The sequence below is a fragment of the Pogona vitticeps genome, chromosome 2 (assembly GCF_051106095.1).
Source record: "Pogona vitticeps strain Pit_001003342236 chromosome 2, PviZW2.1, whole genome shotgun sequence".
Classification (NCBI taxonomy): Eukaryota; Metazoa; Chordata; class Lepidosauria; order Squamata; family Agamidae; genus Pogona; species Pogona vitticeps.
In genome coordinates, this window is record NC_135784.1 from 140,439,171 (window position 1) to 140,460,369 (window position 21,199).

Here is a 21,199-nt window from a genome sequence, read left to right on the forward strand (position 1 = left end):
GCCACCGCCGTAGTGCAGGGCCGAAGCCGCCGCCTCCTCCTCCGCCTCCTCAAGGGGAGGAGAAACAGGGAAGCCCCGCCCGGCCTCCTCTGACGCCGCTCACCCGCCGGTGGCTGCCGGGCAGGCGCCGCCGCCGCCGCCGCCTGTTGTTTTCCTTCCCGGGCCCCGGTGGGGGCGACGGTGACGCCTCCATGCCGGATCGCCCCGGACCGCAGAGGCGCACTTGGCTACCCAGACCGCCACTGGCTGCTACCCTTTGTGTGTTGCCCAAAAGGCATTCCTGAAGCCCACTGCCTCGTCGGCCGCGCGGGGCCTCCTGTAGCTTATACGGGTCCCTTGACCGGGTGCAGGCAGGGCCGTCTATTGAGCGAGGAGAGGAAAGGGGAGGAGGAGGAGGAGGAAAGAAGAAGAGAAGAGGCTTGGGCGCCCAGGAGCCGCAGTGTCCCGCAGAGACCGGAGGGCACTTCCTGCCACGTGCCTCGGAGAAGGTGGGGGGAGTGGGGGGGTGGCGGCGGCGGCAGAGGCGAACGGATGATGATGATGATGTGATGCCTCTGGGCTCCGTGTCAGTCTTGCCGTCCTTGATGGAAGGCGAATGCGGGTGCGACGACATTAAAGGGGGATAACGTTCGTTAAGCCTCGCTCACTCTTATTTGAGATTTAATTTCTTAAACCCTTCCAGGGAAGGTGTTATGGGGGGTTAAGGTTAAGGCCATGCGATGGGAAGTCTCTTCGTCCACCTAGGTCAGTCCTGTTTACTCAGCCGGTTGCATATTTCCTGTGGTCCCAAGCAAAGATTTTTTTTTCCCTATGGTTCTTTGGAGATCGGAAGAATTATATTTGGGGCCTTCAGGTGGAAAAAAACATATGCCCTACCACAGAACTACAGGTTTAGAAAACGCAAATGCATGTGCTTCATGTAGGTGTTGTGCTCTGCTGTTCCTTTTCCAGCACAGAGATCGTGGACCGTTCAAGCATTTGCAGGGTGACGTCTCCTACGGGTCCATCCCAGCCAGCTGATGAATGGCCAGTTCACCTCAGATAGGTTTGTGCTCCAAAGAACAGCATAGTTACGTCATTGGGGCCTGCATCTGAGTTGCTGAGTGTCCGTAAGAAAATAATATTCACACTTGGTAAATCTGATGCAGGCCACAACTAGCTATGCTCTGGTGGTAACTCAGTGGATCAGTCTTCCAAACAGTGCACTACTACAGCATGAATCTTGACAGTGAAGTTAGGTTACGGCTGGCAAAGTGGGTTAAACATGCAAGGTTATTCTAACTTTCAAGTACTGTACTCATCATCACCAGTGCAAGGATCTCTACACAACTAAACGTTTGTGGGAAGTCTTGCCCTTCTATATGACCCCTGGAGCATGCCAGGCACCAAGGAAACCATAAAGCATCCTCATTAGGCAATGTGACAACTGCATCCTGGCTATTCAAGGAATCATCAGAGAAATCAGTCTGGGGTTCATATAATCTTTGAGAACTGCTAAATGCCCTCAGTGAGGTAGAAACACATGTCTACCATTGTTGTTGTTTAGTTGTTAAGTCGTGTCCGACTCTTCGTGAGCCCATGGACCAGAGCACGCCAGGCCCTCTTGTCTTCTACTGCCTCCCGGAGTTGGGTCAGATTCATGTTGGTAGCTTCGATGACACTGTCCAACCACCTCATCCTCTGTTGGCCCCTTCTCCTCCTGCCTTCACACTTTCCCAACATCAGTGTCTTTTCCAAGGAGTCTTCTCTTCGCATGAGATGGCCAAAGTATTGGAGCCTCAGCATCAGGATCTGTCCTTCCAGTGAGCACTCAGGGTTGATTTCCTTCAGATCAGCTAGGTTTGATCTCCTTGCAGTCCAGGGGACTCTCAAGAGCCTCCTCCAGCACCACAATTCAAAAGCATCAATTAATTCTTCAGTGGTCAGCCTTCTTTATAGCCCAACTCTCACTTCCGTACATCACTACAGGGAAAACCAGAGCTTTGACTATGCTTTGACTTTGTCGGCAAGGTGATGTCTCTGCTTTTTAAGATGTTGTCTAGGGTTGTAACCGCTTTCCTCCCAAGAAGCAGGTGTCTTTTAATTTTGTGGCTGCTGTCACCATTTGCAGTGATCATGGAGCCTAGGAAAGTAAAATCTGTCACTCCCTCCATATCTTCCCCTTCTATTTGCCAGGTGATGTGACTAGTGGCCATGATCTTAGTTTTTTTTGATGTTGAGCTTCAGACCATTTCTTGTGGTCTCCTCTTTCACCTTCAGGCTTGGGATTCCTCCAGTCTTGTCTTTCGCATGATGTATTCTGCATATAAGTTAAAAAAAGCAGGGAGACAGTATACAGCTTGTTTTACTCCTTTCCCAGTTTTGAACCAATCAGTTGTTCCATATCCAGGTCTAACTGTTGCTTCCTGTCGCACGTATAGGTTTCTCAGGAGATAGATGAGGTGGTCAGGCACTCCCATTTCTTTAAGGACTTGCCATAGTTTGCTGTGGTCCACACAGTCAAAGGCTTTTGCATAGTCAATGAAGCAGAAGTAGATGTTTTTCTGGAGTTTTCTCTCCAGTATCTTTGCCAAGAAAACTCCATGGACAGAAACAATAATGTCTACCATGGAACCTGCCTTATAGTGAATCATTCTGTGGTGCTGAATTAATTGTGTGCTGTCACCTAAGCCATGGGTGATGTGATTGCCAGTTCCAAGAAACAGGGATGTGGGAGGCAATGTATGTAGAAAAGAGAGTGCTGTAAGAGGACCTTTAGAAAGAGGATACATCATCAAATGAACAATCTCCCCCTCTGGGATTAGGGATCAATAAGGGCCAGGAGAGGGAGAGCACAACCTGGAGAACAGTCAAAATCGACCCTTACTCATACCTCCACTCTAGAGTACTGACTCTTTTGACCAGTTCACAGGGTGTAAAATGAACGACATTAATTATATCGTTAAGGAAGGTGGAGGCCCAGGCAGGAGGGTGGTCCATGTGAATATGATCAAGCCATATTATAGGGAGGAGAACAGAGTGCTGTTTGCCATGAAGGAAGCTGACAATGAGAAACATGACTTACCCTATTGGGAAGGGAGGGGGAAAGCAAGATATAACCATGAAGATGTCAAAATTAGCCCTGTACTTTCCCATGAGCAACAAAGTGAATTGAGGGCCTTGGTTACAAAGTACCAACAGGTTTTCTCAAGCAAACCCAGGTTAGCCAAGGGAGTGGTGCACAAGATTGATACAGGAGATGCACCCCCACAAGCAGTTACTCCATATAGAGTTACTGGGCCATATGTTGATAAGGTGCGCAAGGAGCTACAGGATATGTTGAAAGAAAACATCATTGTTCCTTCATCCAGCCCTTGGTCTGCTCCTATAGTCTTGGTTGACAAGCCAGATGGCAGTATTCGGTTTTGTGTGGACTATAGAAAGCTGAACCATGTAACCAAGCCGGATGCATATCCTATGCCCAGATTAGACAACCTGATAGAGACCATAGGGGGATGTCAATATATTTACTGCCTAGATCTAACAAAAGGATTTTGGCAAGTGAGAATTGACCCCAAAGATCAGGAGAAGAGCCTTTTGCAGCCCTTTTGGTTTATACGAGTTCTGTGTCCTGAGTTTTGGGTTAAGAAACTCACCAGCTACTTTCCAAAGACTTCTGGACAAAACTTTACAAGGGCTTAGCAACTTCACAGTGGCTTACATTGACGATATAGGGATCTTTAGTCACACCTGGAAAGATCACCTTTGTCACTTAGAGATAGTGCTGCAAAGATTGAATGCAGCTGGGCTAACAGTGAAAGCATGCAAATGCCAGCTGGGTAGCCCCGACTTGAAGTACTTGGGTCATGTAGTAGGGGGGAGGTAGGATCAAACCCCTAGAAGCCAAAGTGGAAGCTATTAGTAACTGGCCTAGACCCACCACCAAGAAAAAGGTCAGATATTTTCTTGGGCTGGTAGGCTATTATAGAAGATTTATTCCTAGATTCAGCAAGATAGCAGCTCCATTAACTGACTTAACACGCAAGAAGAGTGTTGACAGTATCCAGTGGACCAGCAGCTGCGAGGAGGCGTTGGGGAAGCTGAAGGAGGCGTTGATAACCAACCCAGCCTTAAGAGCTCTGGATTTCCAGCACGAGTTTACCATCTTCACAGATGCATCCAACTCCGGGTTAGGAGCCGTGCTGTGCCAGAGTGACGACGGCGGAGATCTTCATCCAATGGCGTACCTGAGCAAGAAGCTGCAGGGAGGCGAGAGACACCTGTCCACCATCGAAAAAGAGTGTCTTGCTATCGTGTATGTGGTTCAGAAACTTAAGCCATATATTTGGGGAAGACATTTTGTCTTGTGTACTGACCATTCCCCACTATTGTGGTCAAGGACTATCAAAGCCAACAACAGCAAGCTGATGAGATGGGCTTTGATCCTGCAGGACTTTGATTTTGAGGTTCGAGTAATTAAAGGGACTCAGAACGGTGCTGCAGATGCCCTCTCTAGAAGACCAGAAGACTAAAGAAGAAAAGAATGGACTCTTAGAATGGTGAAAGTAATAAAAGTTGGATGTGCATGTACCCATTGATAAATGTTATTTGTTTTGTAAGCAAAAGAAATTTTATGTAAGTATTTTAAAATATTATATTTTTTTATTAAGTATATGCCTGAATGAACATTGGAGATGGTAAGGTATGGCAACTAGAGTGTAAGATTAAAGTATAAAATGCAGGTAAGATGTTTAATTAATGTTGATTTAAATGTTTGGTAAGTGTTATGGTATTAATGGGATAATGTAATGTTGTTTTGCTCCTCGTTGTTCATGAGAGGAAAGCACTTTAGCTTTTCCCCCATGAAACAACTTGCTAAGGGGGGAGGTATTGTAACATTCAGCTCTGCTCTCACCTGTCCGTCACAGCTGGGCAGTGGAACATAAGCCAATGAAGGGACGGAGGGTGGTGCAGAAGGGGGAGGAGCTGAAATATAAAAGGGGTGTGAGAGGTGTGAGAGGGTTAGATGGAGAGATTGAGTTGGAAATTGAGATTGAGAGCTGGAGAGTTAGTGATTAGCATGTATGTAGGCATGTGAGCCAAAATAGTCAGTGAGGAAAAGTCTGTGTGTGTTAGTGAATGAGAAACCATGATTATCTACCTGTGATTTACTCATTTTATTTTGTTATTCCAATAAATACATTTTGTTTTGGAAGAAACACTTGTCCTTTTTGAATATTGAATCATAATTGGTGGCAGCAGTTGAAGAGAAAGAGTAATGAGCACTCCTGGAGGCCTGAGTAGGTTGAGGCTTCAGAGTGTTCATCAGATTGTCTAAATAAGATATTACATTCTCAGGATCAGATTCTTGAATCTTCTCCCAACTTCGAGTAAGTCAAGGGGTCCTCTCACTTTTCTCCCAAACAGCAACTCAAAAGTTTTATCATGGCTATTCCCCTGCCTTTGTCAAACATCACATTTTTGATAGAAATCTTTAATCTGCTTTCCCATCTCAGGCCAGTAGAAATTTTGTGATATTCTTTGTTTGGTTTTATTAATGCCTAGATGAGCAGCAAATACATCTGAGTGTCCCCTTTCTATTATTTTCTGGCGATATTTCACAGGAACCACTAACTGTTTTTGAATATTCTCCCCTCCTTTCCTGGGGTTCAGCAGAGACTCTCTGTACAATAAGCCCTATTCAGTGCAGAACCTTTCAGGTCTTTCAGGGGTTAACTTTACTTCAGAAACGTTCTCAAAGCAGCATTTCAGTGTGGAATCTGCTTTTTGTTCCTGAGTGAACATATTGCTTTGGGGAATATTAAGTTGAATTATCTTGGATGTGTCAATATTGTCAGGCATTCACATCCTATGACTTTCATTCCCTTCCTCAGCTGTCCCTGCTTTCTCTTGTTGGGAACGTGTTAGAACTAAAACCCTCTTCACATGCTCAGGTCAGTTCCAATCAAAGCCGCTGCTGGCAACTGTGAAGAAATTCCTATTCTCCACTGTCCTTCCCATCCCTGATATCGAATGGGTAATTCAGCCACAGGCAAAATGACAGCTTCTTCTCCAATTCCCTTAACAGACATGTCTTCCCCTTTTAAAATGTATTTCTGAGGGACTATATCAGGGTGACATAAGGTTACTTGTGAGCATGAGTCCTTCAGAGCCATGTATTTATTATTAAAGACACAAATATTATCTCCAGCCATTTTAAATAACTCCTGCTCTGTTTTAATTAAAAAGCAATGTCTAACTTCTGCCAAAGGAAGATCATGTTCAATATTATCAGCTTGTGTAGAGAGCTTAGCTTGTGTTGCCATAGCGACTAACTCCTCCCTTGGTGGATTAACCTGTTCCTGCTGCACACAGTATACAGCTTTGGGCTTACTTAAATTTCCTTTTTGTGGCCCAAATTCTCTATTTTTACCACATTGGGTTGAAATGTGGCCTTTCTCTCCACACCGGAAACAAGTCTTAAAGTTCAACTGATCATTCCCAGCACCCTTAACTCCTTTTCCCTCCAAATTTTGGTTTCTGGTCTGGTTCTGGTCTGCCCACAAAATGGCCCCGACCTTCTGCTGGTTCTTAAATTGTCCCTTGGGATATTTGTTTGTGTCCTCCCAAGCTTTCCTCACAACTTTCCCCTCAGAAAAGCTGGGTTTTCTAATCTGGGAAATAAAATCAGCAACCTCCCCTGCCTCTTGTAAATTTCTGGGTTTCTTGTCCCTGATTAAATATTTCAGTTCTCCAGGTAAGAGAGAATAAAACTGCTCCAGTCCAATAATGTTTTTGAGATCCTGTACTGTCTGGACTCCCTCCTGTACAAGCCATTTGTCCAGGTATCTGGTCAAGTTTGCCCCCAACTGAGAGTAAGACTCATCAGGTTTCTTGGTTAGAGCCCTGAATTTCTGTCTCAAATGTTCTGAATTTATGCCATACCTGGCAAAAACTAATTTCGTGTATTCCCCATAATTTTTAATTAATTCTATAGGCATCTCCGCATAGATCTCAGCCAGGCCTCCACTAATTTGAGATCTCAACACTATCATTCTTTCAGATTCCCTCACTTCAAAATCTTCACATGCTCTCTCAAACATCACCAGAAATGATTCAGGATCATCTCCTTTTCTAAAGACTGGGAATCTCTTCTGCCTTTGACAGCTGTCTCCCCTCAGAGTTATCTCTGCCATTGTTGTTATTGTTATTATTGGCCTGAGCTGCCAGTTCTAGTTTCCTCAGTTCAAATGCCATTCTCTCCTTTTCCAGGGCAATTTTTCCCCTCTCCAGTTCTAAGGCCATTTGTCTTTCCTCAGCTTTGGCCCTCATTTCTATCTCCAATTTCCACTTTCTGAATTCTATTGGGTCTTCCCTTGAGGTCTCTCTCTCCTGATCTGAGGTAAATCCTTCCTCAAAATCCCCATTTTCATTATCTGACCCAACAGCCATTTCACAAGGCACTTGCTCAGCTTTCTTTCCCCTGGTTAAAGGCATGTTCCTTTCCTCAGGCTTATAGTCAACTTTCAAGCCTCAATTTAAAAGTACACTTTTTTCCTGTCGGTGAGAGTCTGTGTTACAACTTAGCTTCCACCACTCATCCACTGGTAAGCTAGCTACAGTGTCTAGGCCTCTGCCTCCAGCTAGGCCACACACCAAAGACAGAGTTTCTTTCCCTGCCTCAGGCCACAAAACAACTCAAACTCACAGCTTCACCCTATCCTAGGATTAGGGGCCCCACAAAATTGTAGTGTGTCTTTTTCAATGGCTGAATCTCTACAACTGGTTACAAGTTTTACTCTGGGCAAGGAGAGTCTGTTCCCATATTATTTGATAATACTGTTTATTGTCCAAAGACTCAAGTGTCCACGTATGAATTATACAAAGCATCAGAGACATGCACAGTCTGCTTGTCTATTCAACAACTTTCATGTGTTCCCAGCACAAGAAAATCTCAGCTTTCAGAATCCAACAACAACAAAAAGGTCCCCATTCCCCCCATATTACTCCACCCACCAAACAGCATCCCAGCCCCAGTTCCCCAATAAGCTTTAAATTATGGCAGCGTTAGATACTTATTTTTCATACTTACTAAGCAAAGATTTGAAAATAATGTAAACCTTTTTTTTTAAATATTTTGAGTTGCTGGCATGGAAAAGGGGAAACTGAGTTGTATGCATTTATGTATGAATGTATCAGGGAAGGTTCAGTGTGGCACAAAACCACACAGCTATATAAATTAAGCCAAGTGAAGAGCTTTTGATACTGCTTTTCCATAAATAGATCTTCCACAATGGTTGCTACTGGAAGGGCAGGAGTATCTTGCTCACTGGCAGGCACAGAGCTGCAATTTGGCTAGCAAGAAGCAGTCACGTGTCACAGCCAGCCTACAACCCCCAGAGGGGAAAAAAACCCCACACACCTGTACATGTTGCAGAGGCATGAGGAGGAAGACAAGAGGAGAAATACTGTCCCCACTGGCACTCGGTAATAATTGGAGGAAGTCCACCCTCCATACAATTCTGGCATTCTTCCCATTGTTAAAAGCTTTCAATGCAGAACCCCCTTTTAAAAAAATAATAATAATAAGTGCAAATCTAACAGCTAAACAAGGAAATTAAAAAGAAAATAATGGAGTAGAGGAATGATACAACTGATTGCCAAAACAAATGGAAAACATTAAAATCAAAGAATATCAGCAAAGAGAAACAGAGAAAAAGAGGTAAATGTCACATAGGCTATAACCATACAGGAAGCAAAACAGGAGTCTTATATTGGCCTGAACAGTTTTTTTCTTCCTTCTTTCTTAAAATATACTGAAATCAAAGAGACTGGTCCAATATGACATCTTTTAAACTCTTACCTTGATGAACAGCATGAAAAAGCTACTAAGGGACAGGTCTAGCTAGTTGTATTTTTTGGACACCCTCCAAACTGATTTTGCGTATTGCCAAGAGCGGGTGCCTACACAGAGCTCAGGGGGCACAATGAAAGAGAGAGAATTGGCTCAGAAGAGGGGAGGGGAGGGAGGGAGTCAGAGGCAGGAGATGAGCAAGGATTCTTTTGCCGGCAGCCAAGATCCATTTCCTAACTATAACATAGCATTTATACTCACAGTTTACAAGGTTATACCTTGACCTGCCTGCTCTTGTAGTCACATATGTGGGAGGGACCTCTTTCCTTCAGAGGAGTTCCTGGCAAAAGAATAATTTTTTACATAGGACATCTGGCAGATCTTGGAGATGCACTGGCCACGTTAAAAATTACTGTTCTGCACAGCAAGAATGTTCAATCAGCAGGAGAGAGAAGAGGAAGGGAAGCTCTTTTGGTCCACGAAACGCTGTGCGTATCAAGGGAATAGCAAGTCTATCTGAAGACCAAGAAGGGGTTTTGGCACCAGATATACATGAATGGCACAGGCATGCAATACTAAGCGGGTAAAGCATATGGTTTGACTAGGAAGCCTGACAGGCTAACCTAGATGGCCAGGCAAATGTTCTCGTAATGAAACTTGACACCTAGGAACACACAGCAGGAATCTGCATGCATCTCTCATGCACAGGGGCTTAATGACTATATGTCAGCTTTATGTTCCCAAAGTGCTTTGCTTGAAGAGAAGAAAAGACTGACCTTCAAATGGTTGATTCTCAACTATTTTTTTCCTCAAGGCTCTTTTGTCCTTGGGAAAGGAAAACAACATACTTCGCTAGAGCAAGAGGATACCATGACTTGTGACAGCCAATATTTTATTTTATGGGGGCTAAGAGAGACCTGTATCTGTGAATGTGGCAACAGTGTTTTATGGACGGGTGTGTGTGGAGGTATGAGTTTTCAAACAAGCAAAAGCCAGCAGGGTGAGAAACAAGCAGGGTGGGAGCTGTCTCCACAGTGAGGGATGCCCTTCTCAAGGCGAAAAGAACCTGGTAGGCCAGCTACACAGAATCAGAGACAACACCTTTGACAGCAAGTCATACTGTTAATTCTGATTCTCTCCACTGTGCCTTGGTGGATCGGCTGCTATGACACAAAAAAGTTAAGAAACCACACCTTGGCACAACAAGGAAGAAGAAACAGACTAAGCAATATAAAGGTGGCCAAGACATCCTCTTCCTTAGCCCCCTCCACCCACCTTTTACCGTGCCTGCCCAGGAGACCTTATTTTCATGCTGTTTCCAAGAAGTGATGTCAAAGGTGGACCAATCTTAATTTCTTACAGGTGTTGTTGCTATTGGCTACTGGAATGCCATGGCCCTGGGGACTCAAGGGTCCTCAATGTCAAGGAACTCTTGTTTGGGGGGAGCCACTCCACGGTACCACGCGCATGAACCATCACTCCGCTTGATGCAGGCATAGTGTTTTGCCTGCCGCCCGTTGATGTTCTTCTCTGTCACCCAGTCAGTCCACAGGCACTCATCTTGAGCAGATACATAGCAGGGGATGGAGGGGCAGCGAGAGATCTGTTGAGAGAAAAGATGCTTTAAGTATCTGTCCTTTGCCACTATCCCTAATCAGCCTGAAGGCCATTCATAAAAGCAACAGAAGCACCTTGATGAACTCCGTGTCCATCTCACCCAAGAACTGCTTCTGCCTGTGGTCATTTTGATGCCTTTGGGAAGTCTGTTAAGACTTCTGAAAGGAAGCAGAATGGGGGACATAAAAAGTCAAGGTGCGCCTAACATCCAAGGAGTGTAGGGAGCACCTCTAAATCTTTAGTAGGTGATGGGAAGAATGTAGGCAGAATGATGGGTTGCTGCAAATGAATGCCAGATACAACTTTAGGGAGGAATGTGAGGTCATGGTAGAATGTGACTTTGTCAGGACGGAATTGCAGAAAAGGTGGGTCAACACCCTCATGATTGCTGGGGGTGGAGGCAGAGCGATTTTCTGCCCTATTTTGAGTAGCATCGACAATGAATGAGTTAGGGAGAGGATGTTTAGAAAGAAAGGTGGTAGCGCATCATGGGTTTTGTATAGTTTCTTGACCCTCCTAGGAATCTGAGGAACCAAGGATGGCTTCTTCCATTATTCTTTTATAAGTTTGAGAAGAAATAAAAGCCACATGAAGTGGAGGGATCTGGTCTTTAGTAATATGCTCGGATTCCTTATCCTCTGGTGCCAGTTGGTCAACAGCAAGATCCATAACCTTAGCGATACAGAGGATCATTTGGGTGTAATATGTAAAATCTTCCAAAAGAGATGAAGGTTGGTTTTCTGTGATATCAGAATCTGGTGTTGGAATATTGGGTGGTGAATCTGCCATTTCAGCATTGGAGTTGTCAGTATCAGTGTGAAAACGATACTGGGGGCTGGGGGCTGCTCCAGAAATGGAGAGAGGATTCTCAGGACTGATGCCGATGGATGTTGAAGAGGTTGTTTATCTTTTGCACTGTCCAATTTGTGCATAATTTGCCATCTAGTAGCTGGTTGGTGTCAGTGTCGTGGGACCCGGGAAGTTGTAGTAACCTTCACAGAAGATGACTGAACTTGAGACATGATTGCTTGGGCTCGAGATGGTCGGGTGGGTGCCGATGTGATCTTTTCAATGTCAACTGATAACTCTCTTAATCAGTTGGAAGGGGTCTTTTACAATGCTGGGATGGTACCGGAGTTGGAGAAACAGTATGCCAGTCATCCTCTGAAGACTGGTATGGAAGAACCTCAGCTGGTGCTTGGTATCAAAGAGGAGACAGGGACATAGAAGAAGAGCCCAAGTAGTAAACATAGGCATAATAGTGACATATAGTGTGTCTACAATACCAAGGGTCTGGCTTGTATGGTCCGGAATCGTAATAAATCTCAGGCTCATAATAGGTGGGTCGGTCATAAAGACAAACCTTTTTAAAGCACTTATGGCAATACGGGGGCTCCTGACGTACAATCGTGCGGTATTGAGCATGAGGTTGGTGCCCTTCAGTATCGACATGCAGGTCGACGTAGTGGGTCTTATGAGTCGTCTTTCGGGAGAGATCATCCCATATCGAGTCCAAGACCGATACTGATGTACGGCCTGAAATAGAGCTCATTTTATTGCTAGGGCTCGCCTGCACCGGTTGCATGACTGCAGTGACCTCAGCCGAAGTATTCTCCCAGTCTGACTGAACTTGGGAGGGCTCAGACAGAGGGAGAGGGACATCCTCATTCCCAGACAATAATTCGAGGCAAACAGTCTCTTGCCGAGCTTCATCCACAGATTGGGTGGGGGATCTAGCTTATTCCCCAGGCAATGAAGCATGAGGGTGCTTGGCCTACTTCTTTTTCTTCCTATATGCATCTGATGGGATCAATGTTGATTTCGGTGTCGACACAGTGGAATGGGTTGATATAGGCTTCGGTATCAACCCTGAAGGCTTCACTTCTGATGTTGGTTTGGATTTTTATTTTTATGTTATTTTATTTTTATTTTTATTTTGTAGACTGGATGGATCTTGAAGCGGGAGAGGTAGGTGAGGGATCTGTAGTTTGGGCCTGGCTAGAATCCATGTCCGGGTGCTGGGATGGTTGTAGAGATTTTTCCCAGAGGCAAGATTGTAGGCATTGGAGTCGAAATTTAAGCGCTGGTTTTGCTAAGTTTTTACAGGCCTGGCAGGAGTTAGTTTGGCGAGTCTCACCTAAATAGAAGAGGCATTGAGAATGCCCGTCAGATACAGTTGTTTTGTTCAGGTAAGACTCACACTGCTTTAAGGGGCCTGAAGAGGCCATAAAAGAGCGAAGGGCCCAGTGGAAAATAGCATGGGAAAAGAGCTTCGTCTTCTCTCCTTATTTCTCCCTTTCTCTCTTTTCCCTCCTCCTCCTCCTCCTCCTTTTTCTTCTTCTTCACTCACAAAGTGAAGGAAATGGAGGAAGGTCCTGAAGAGATCTAAGTGTCCTTATTTTATTTTCTTACAGACATGAATGGAGCTCCATAGCCAAGGTGTTGATGCAGCAGTGGCAAAAAAGAAACAGAGGCACTCTATGCCATAGGCGGGGAGAGCGTGACGGAAGAGAGGTCCTAATGGACACGTGTAAAAGCTCTGGAAGTTTCCAAGAGTCTCTGCACAGGTGCCCTGAAACCCATTTGTATGCATTCACAGAGACCACAAAGAAGAATTCTTACCTGCTGTACTTTAGCAAATGCTTACAATCTATTATCAGGGCTGGGCAATCTCCAGAGGTCCAGGGGCCATGAATGCCCATCTTGGAGGCTATACATTCTCCTATGACTTCCCCATTCCCCCCAAAAAAAGACTTCTGACCAAAAGATCGGTTTTTGTCTCTGCATGTACTCTGTAGTGGCCTAATTTTATTTTATTTTTAATGGGTGGGCACAGGGATGTTGTTGTCGTTCAGTTGTGTCTGACTCTTCGTGACCCCATGGACCAAAGCACGGCAGGCTCTCCTGTCTTCCACTCCCTCCCGGAGTTAGGTCAGATTCATGTTGGTGGCTTCGATGACACTGTCCAACCATCTCGTCCTCTGTCGTCCCCTTCTCCTCTTGCCTTCACACTTTCCTAACATCAAGGTCTAACAGGGATGTTAGGCTCCCATTAAAATGTAGCAAAACTGCCCCTCTTTAGAGGAGTACAAAAATTTTGATTTAAAGATATTTAATGTATATATAGGGGGTGCTGAGGGCTACAGGGATGCTTGAACCTGCTTTGAGCCTCTGTCAGGTTTCATGCAGCCTCCAGGATGCATGTTGCCTACTTCTGCTTTGTATTTTTTTTAAAAAAAATCAGAGGCTGTGGCTTCACTATCGTATCTGGGAGAAATGCTCAACATTTAATGTAAGAAAAGTCTTCTTGACTTTTCTGTGGTTGTCAATATAACGTTTAGGTTTAATATGCAAAAAAAAACCCTAAGTTTAAAATTCAGACCCTCCAAAAAACTCATTTAAAAATTAATACACAGTTCAAGGTATTGCAGGAAATCCACCTGACTTTGGACCTACCTTGCACTCACAACCCATCTGGTATCGCTGATTTAGACTCTTCTTCTGGGTAGCACTGAGGGAGTCCCAGGAAACAATAAAGTCACACAGTGTGATGTGCATCTTGCCATTGCCCTCGGACTTCCCTGCCATAACAAAACAGTGATTAGTTGAGGGGGGCACCTCTCCCCACCCACTCTCTCTCACACACACATTTTCATGAGTTCTCCAGAGCTGTCTTATCTATTAGCAACCATCTCATATCAGCCCAAAAAGTGCCAATAACAAACAAGCATGCAAAGCAGGTTCACTATTTCCCAGGGAAATCAAAATACAAGTACTGATGTAGCGAGTCACGCCAATAGGCCTACAGTGGTACCTCGCAAGACGACCCCGCTAAATGACGAATCCGCATAACGATGACTTGCAATCACTATAGCGATTCGCAAAACAGTCATTCCAATGGGGTATTTTCGCTGGACGTTTGTTTGCAAGACGACGATTTTTACAGCTGATTGTCAGCTTCACAAAATGGCTGCCCTGTGTTTTCCAGACCCATGCTTGGCAGGGCAGTCATTTTTATAGCTGATCAGCGCTCGTAAAATGGCTTCCCTATGGGCGATCTTCGCTGGACGACCAGGTATTTTCCCTATTAAAGGTAAAGGTTTCCCTTGACAATTTTTGTCCAGTCGTGTTCGACTCTAGGGGGCGGTGCTCATTCCCGTTTCCAAGCCATAGAGCCAGCATTTTGTCTGAAGTGCGACTTAGACACAGAACGCTGTTACCTTCCCACCGAGGTGGTCCCTATTGATCTACTTGCATTTGCATGCTTTTGAACCACTAGGTTGGTGGGAGCTGGGACAAGCGACGGGAGCTCACTCCGTCGCGTGGATTCAATCTTACGACTGCTGGTCTTCTGACCCTGCAATGCAGGCTTCTGTGGTTTAGCCCAGTGGTTCTTAACGTTGGCAATAATGCCCCCCAGGGGGCGATTTCATTTTTCAGGGGGGCGGTAGAACAAAAAAGGGCGGTGTGGGGGCAAAAGAACAGAAGGGGGGTGGTAGGGGGGCGCTAGAGCGAGCCAAACCTGTGAAGACGACTGCAGCCGCAATACTGGCAGTAGATCCGGTGCTGCTGCTGCTGCCGCCAGATGATCCAGCTCTTTCTACCTACCACGTCTCGCCTTTCTCCTTTAGGGGAGCACTGAGTGTGGATCAGGTGGAAGGAAAGGGTCTCTTGGGTCCTCATCCTCGCCCCGTGAAGCGCTGCCTCGCACCCGGGTGGGGGGGGGACAAGCTAGGTAGGTAGGTAGGTAAGATTTGATCACTTCAGGGAGGGGGGCAATGATAACTTCCTCAATGGCTCAAGGGGGCATTTCTTTCAAAAAGGTTAAGAACCACTGGTTTAGCCCACAGCGCCACCACGTTCCCCATTGGAACGCATTAAACTGGGTTTCAATGCATTCCAACGGGGAAATGGATTTCGCATGACGACGATTTTAGCTAAACAGCGATTTCAATGGGACGGATTATCGTCGTCATGCGGGGCACCACTGTATTATGCTCAGTGCTTTGTCTTCCAATAATCAGCCAGCTATATGCCATTGGGAAAGTCCAGCATCTATCTCCATGGGCTTTCTTATTATATGGTTAATAGTACTGTAACTGACAGAACTATCCTCTATATATTAACAAAGTACATTTTAGAATTACTTATGCCTAAAGTCAATACAGCATGCCATCATGGCAAACTTCACACTTCCTTGCTATTTGCTGCTGCCCATATCCATTTAGTAAATTGCCCTGCAGTTTTGCATTTTAAGAGAGTGAAGGTCTTTTCTATATGTATCATTGTTCAGTCACTTGGAGTTACTTATGTCTTTTAAAAGTTTCTGTCATGCTTTAGGAGTAACTACACAGGCATTTGTCAGACTGTTTGGTCTACTGACGCACTATACTTAGATTTTAAAAAAAAATAGAAAGCTTCCTCCCAGGAGGAGAGGGCAAGGAACTTTTTGTTCATGTTTTCTTAATGGAAGTTGTCAAATAGGGTTGCTTGAGAAGCATATGCCATGTGTTCACACCAAATGGCATACGGGACCTCTCTTCGACCCCAAACAACCGTATTTAGCCTGCTCCAGCCAACTCCAAAAGCCGAGCCCTATGATTCAATCACCTCCCTACTCCCGAGTTTTCAGTTTTCAGGTCTTTGAACTTCATCCAGACATGCATTTTAAAGAATGAAGAGGTGCCTTTTATCAAGGTGATACAAACTTAATGAGAACCGTGATTTTGCACAGCAGGTTTTTTTTTAAATGGAAGCTTAACATTCTTTTTCAGGATGCTGTGAGATGACTAGAGAGGAGACAGAAAGGAATGCAAACCAGTAAGAAAAAGTTCCCTTTCACCCTCTCTCTGACAGACTCTGAGGAATGAAGGAAAAGGCTCCAGTTGTCTTTACTACCCTCCCTCCAGAGCAATGCAACTGTCTCTTTCCATTTCTTCTTGGCATATGTATAGGAAGTGCTTAATTTCCCAGGGACACTAACAATATCATCCCCTGTGAGCTAAAATGTACCACCACTTGTATCTCCCCCCCCCCGCAACTTATTCTAGGAGAATGGATAGCTACTCATAAATATGCTATTAGCTGAAACAATGTTTAAATTCTAATGACTGTGAAACTATTATAATGAAAGTTCTTGTTTAGCTTCTCTATTACTTTAGGAATCATGCCACTTCCAAATCTTGTAAAGGAATTTGTTGGCTGCTTTGTAGTAAGCTAGTTGTGTACATCATAGTATGCGTGTGTGTGTTCTGTGTCATCAAGTTGGAACCATAGAGACTCCAGTAGGGCTTTCAAGGTAAGTGAGATATTTAAGGAATTGTTTTACCAGTTCCACTGTGTGTGTGTGTGTGTGTGTGTGTGTGTGTGTGTGTGTGTGTGTGTGTGTGTGTGTGTGTGTGTGTGTGTGTGTGTGTGTGTGTGTGTGTGTGTGTACAGACACACACACACACACACACACACACGTTTGTAGGCATCCTTCAGTCTCAAGAGACTATTGTAACGTGCTCTGAATAGAGGCCTTGGAACAGAGTCTAGTGTGGCTGAGGCCAATTCGAGAGTGACAGTCCCTTCCACACTGAAGACAATCTGTCCCCTGTCCAGCTCCCTGATTTTGCTGCTTTCGGGACTGCCTCTTTGCCTCGGCCTGCTGGACAAGGGTCTCTTCAAAATGGGAGAGGCCATGCTGCACCGTCTGCCTCCAGGCTGAACGCTCAGATGCCAAGGTTTCCGATCTGTTGAGGTCCATTCCTAAGGCCTTCAGATTCCGCTTGCAGATATCCTCATATCGCAGCTGTGGTCTCCCTCTGGGGCACTTTCCCTGCACTACTTCTCCATACAAGATATCTACACACACATATACAGTATATATTGTTCATATTTTCATTGTACATTATACATATTCAGTATATATGTGTGTGTGTGTGTGTGTGTGTGTGTATAAGTATGTACACACTCTCTGTGTATAATATACTGAAGAGGCTCACTAGAGTACTGTATTTTTCCGTGTATAAGATGCCATCATGTATAAGATTGCCCCCCCCCAACTTTTCTAATCCAAAATTAAGAAATCTAAGTGGGGCTTAGCAAGTGTAGGGTGAAAGGGATAAAAGCACTGCAAGATTGTTTTGACCCCTGCTTTCTCCCTTCGTGCTAAGCCCTGCAGAGCTTAGCAAAAGGAGGGGGAAAGAGATCAAAGCCATCCCGCGACTGCACAATCGTTTTGATCCCTTTCCCCCTTATACATCCACGGGATTGCTTTGATCCTTTCCCCCTTCCTTTTGCTAAGCCCCATGGCACTTAGCAAGCAGAGGGTAAAGCAGGGATCAAAGCTATCATGCAGTGCTTTGATCCCTGCTTTTCTTTTGCTAAGGCTTAGCAAGTAGAGGGGAAAGAAGGAATCAAAGCCCTGCAGGATCACTTTCATCCATGCTTTCCCCTCCACTTATTTTTGTTCTCTCCTCAGCTTGCTCCCGTGTATAAGACGACCCTCAATTTTTAAAGATTTTAGACAAAAGTATAGTCTTATACATGGAAAAATGCTGTATATATAACTTGTTCTTCATTTTCGAAGACCATTTCCATAAGTTTTGCCACTTAGAGAAAAAAGAAGTGAGCACTTCAGGTTTAACAGTATCACATTGATGGATTAACTAGCACAATCTGAACCTGTAAGATATGAGAACAATGGGGGAATTAAGCTGATCCTACGCTCAATGGGCTGTTGAGATGTTATATCCTTAATTTCTCATTTCTCTCTTCCTTTCTGCATCCTTAATTCCTTTTATGTCAACATTTTAGCCCCTTGTTTGATGTTTCAGATTTGGGTGAGAACTTTCCAATTTACATGGTCAATATTAAATGCGCTCAATGTACATTACTGCACAACACACATCATAGTCAAGAGCCCTGCTGAGAATCGGAAGAAAAACCACACCAGGCATCACTTCAGGGGATCACCAGCAGATGGCGCCCGGATGAGCTCTGCAAACATTATTTCCAAGCATGTCTGTATCCATGATATTCACCAGGGCAGTTTGTGATGCATTGAAAACAAACACACCCTTAGTCATAGAAAATGGGTTATAACTGTTTCAGATGAGTGTGTGTTTAATCTTAGATACTGGTAGGTAACTACCATAGAACATACAGAACAGAGTAAGTGTAGTTATATCTAGTCAAATATGCATTTGTATATTTGTTTACTTATTTTTACCATTTTTAAAAATCCTGCTCTTCACCCTACAAGATTTAAGGGTGCTGCAGAAAATATAACAGAAGCAGCAGAACCATAAAACTAGGCAGAGGCAACTAATTCAATTCAAAATACCTGGGTAAATAAATAAAAGATGTATTCAAATGGCTCAAATAATACTGTACTGCTGGTATCAGTCAAATTTACTGTATATGGGTGCACTAATATCAGAGCACCACCACGAAAAAGGCCCAGTCCTTAATGCAAATATAATGTACTTCATCAAAAGCCTTATCTGAAGATCATATATAGCTGCATGGAATGGGAAGAGATGGTGCATTCATTTATTTGTTTGTTTAAAATATTTTTACTCCACTTTCTCCTTAAAAGGACCCAAGGTGGGTCTTTCTTTCTTTCTTTTTCTTCCTACATTCATAACCCATCCTACATCACAAGATCAAAACAATTTTAAAACATAAAATATTTAAAACAATTTAAAATCAAATGACACAAAATAAAAACACTCAAACATTAAAATACACTGTACTGAAACTTGGGCGGGCTTTAGGTATTTGGGCCTCAAGCTATTGGATAATCTCCAGTATGTATTCGCGAAGGCTTTCATGGCCGGGATCTAATGGTTGTTGTGGGTTTTTCGGGCTCTTTGGCCGTGTTCTGAAGGTTGTTCTTCCTGACATTTCACCAGTCTCTGTGGCCGGCACCACCAGAGCGCAGAGTGTTGTCCTCTGAAGATGCTGGCCACAGAGGCTGGCGAAACATTAGGAAGAACAACCTTCAGAACACGGCCAAAGAGCCCGAAAAATCGACAACAACCAATCTCCGGTATCTTAATTTTGGTTTAGAAACAGTCAGCCGGGGGTATTCTTTAAGACTTGATGCAATACTGCTCTGCCTAGCTAGAGCTTATCCTGCCTACTGAATTCTCAACCAAGTGAAGTTTCTGAATGGTGATCAAAGGCAGCAGCCTGTGGCTTTTGGTCTCGTTACATATTTGTCTCACCTTCTCTCCAAATAGCTGAGGGCTGTTTTAGGTTCACAGTTCTGCTGTAAAAAATTACTTGTTCCAGAACTCACCCAGTAAGCTTCTGAACTGGAACAAAGATTTGAATGTGGGCTTACCACATCCATGCAAACAAGATGACATCCTGTTTCTATTCAATTTTCTAAGGGGCAGGGAAGTTTTTCTCCTTGGCCTTTTGGTCACAATTGTCTTCTGCAAGAATTATTTGTTACCTGCAATGAGATATTCCTTCTTGCCACCGACATCCAACGTCACCCCACATACTGCTGAGGAAGGAGCTGTGTAGATGAATTCGATGTCCTGGTCAGGCCCTTTAAACATCTGAAAGAAAGAGGCTGAGTGAGGGCCAAGCCAGCAATGGCAGCTGTGGTGTAAAGGAACCAGGCAGAAGATCACTCTGGGATTAAACTGGATTTCTCTTCACTGTGCTAACAAAAAAATTAATTTAAACTGTATCTTTTTCAATCGTGGCCAGTTTGACAGGGTGCAGGGAAGCAAGCCAAGGAATAGCAGGGATATATATACAGTATGTGTGTGTGTGTGTGTGTGTGTGTGTGTGTGTGTGTGTGTGTGTGTGTGTGTGTGTGTGTGTGTGTGTGTGTGTGTGTGTGTGTGTGTGTGTGTGTGTGTGTACAGTATATATATATATATATATATATATATATATATATATATATATATATATATATATATATAGAGAGAGAGAGAGAGAGAGAGAGAGAGAGAGAGAGAGAGAGAGAGAGAGAGAGCAGTTCAACCCAAAGTAGTTACTGATTTATTTATCAGCATAGTAAAAAGTGAGGAAGGAAACAAGGACAACCTCAGGATCTGTTCCAGGTGAAGTCTTTCACTTCCCCAGACTCCATGACCAACTGACCTCAGTTGCCACATTCTGTGGCTGTCGTGTTCTGTTTTTGGACTCTAGGGACATTCCCAACATACCTATTACCATCTATAAAATTTTGAGTGTATAATAACACCACGATACGAAAAGGTACATCTTGACTGTGTTTTAAAAATGTGCAACATCTTAGAAGAGAAATGCTCAAGTTTGATTGTAATAAACTCCCACAAATTATTTAAGCTTCCCCACAAACAGGAGAAAAACAAGATCATTAAAAATTAACAGGACCTCAGAAACTTATAATGCATATTTTCTTGAGATTGCAAGAATACAAAACCACCATTACGTGCATCCTTTTCAGACTCTGGTTCTGCAGACGGAGCATCATTAAGAGCTCAGCAGAAGCACAAAAACTGGTCTGAATGAGGAGATCAGAGTATACAATAGTTTGCACTGGCAGCAGGAATCCTGTTCTTCAATAATTTGGTCCCAACATGAGGACACTTCCTTAAATAATATCTGTGGCAAAAAAAAAAAAAAATCAGCCTGTTCCATGCCCACACACTCTTTTCCCCCCTCTCCTTATCTCTGTCTGTCTCCCTTGTATCTTTCTCCTCCTTTTAAAAACATTAATATCATTTTACAGTATTTTTAATAACCAAACAAAAA

General features: G+C 44.1%; 1 protein-coding gene and 1 long non-coding RNA gene across 2 annotated transcripts in view; one reads left to right on the forward strand and one right to left on the reverse strand.

The window, feature by feature from the left end:
* The first annotated feature begins 351 nt into the window (after positions 1-351).
* Positions 352-13,012, forward strand: LOC140704579 (uncharacterized). The gene is made up of 2 exons (XR_012083849.2): positions 352-488; positions 12,865-13,012. It is a non-coding gene; the product is annotated as an uncharacterized LOC140704579 (long non-coding RNA).
* The window catches only part of TIMP2 (TIMP metallopeptidase inhibitor 2), a 46,366-nt gene continuing 32,972 nt past the window's right edge, over positions 7,806-21,199 (reverse strand). The window contains exons 3-5 of the mRNA XM_020813960.3: positions 19,899-20,007; positions 13,907-14,031; positions 7,806-10,436 (exon numbers count right to left, since the gene is read on the reverse strand). Coding sequence (XP_020669619.1) covers positions 10,239-10,436; positions 13,907-14,031; positions 19,899-20,007 — 432 coding nt within the window. The 3' untranslated portion in view covers positions 7,806-10,238. The remainder of the gene's footprint in view (positions 10,437-13,906; positions 14,032-19,898; positions 20,008-21,199) is intronic.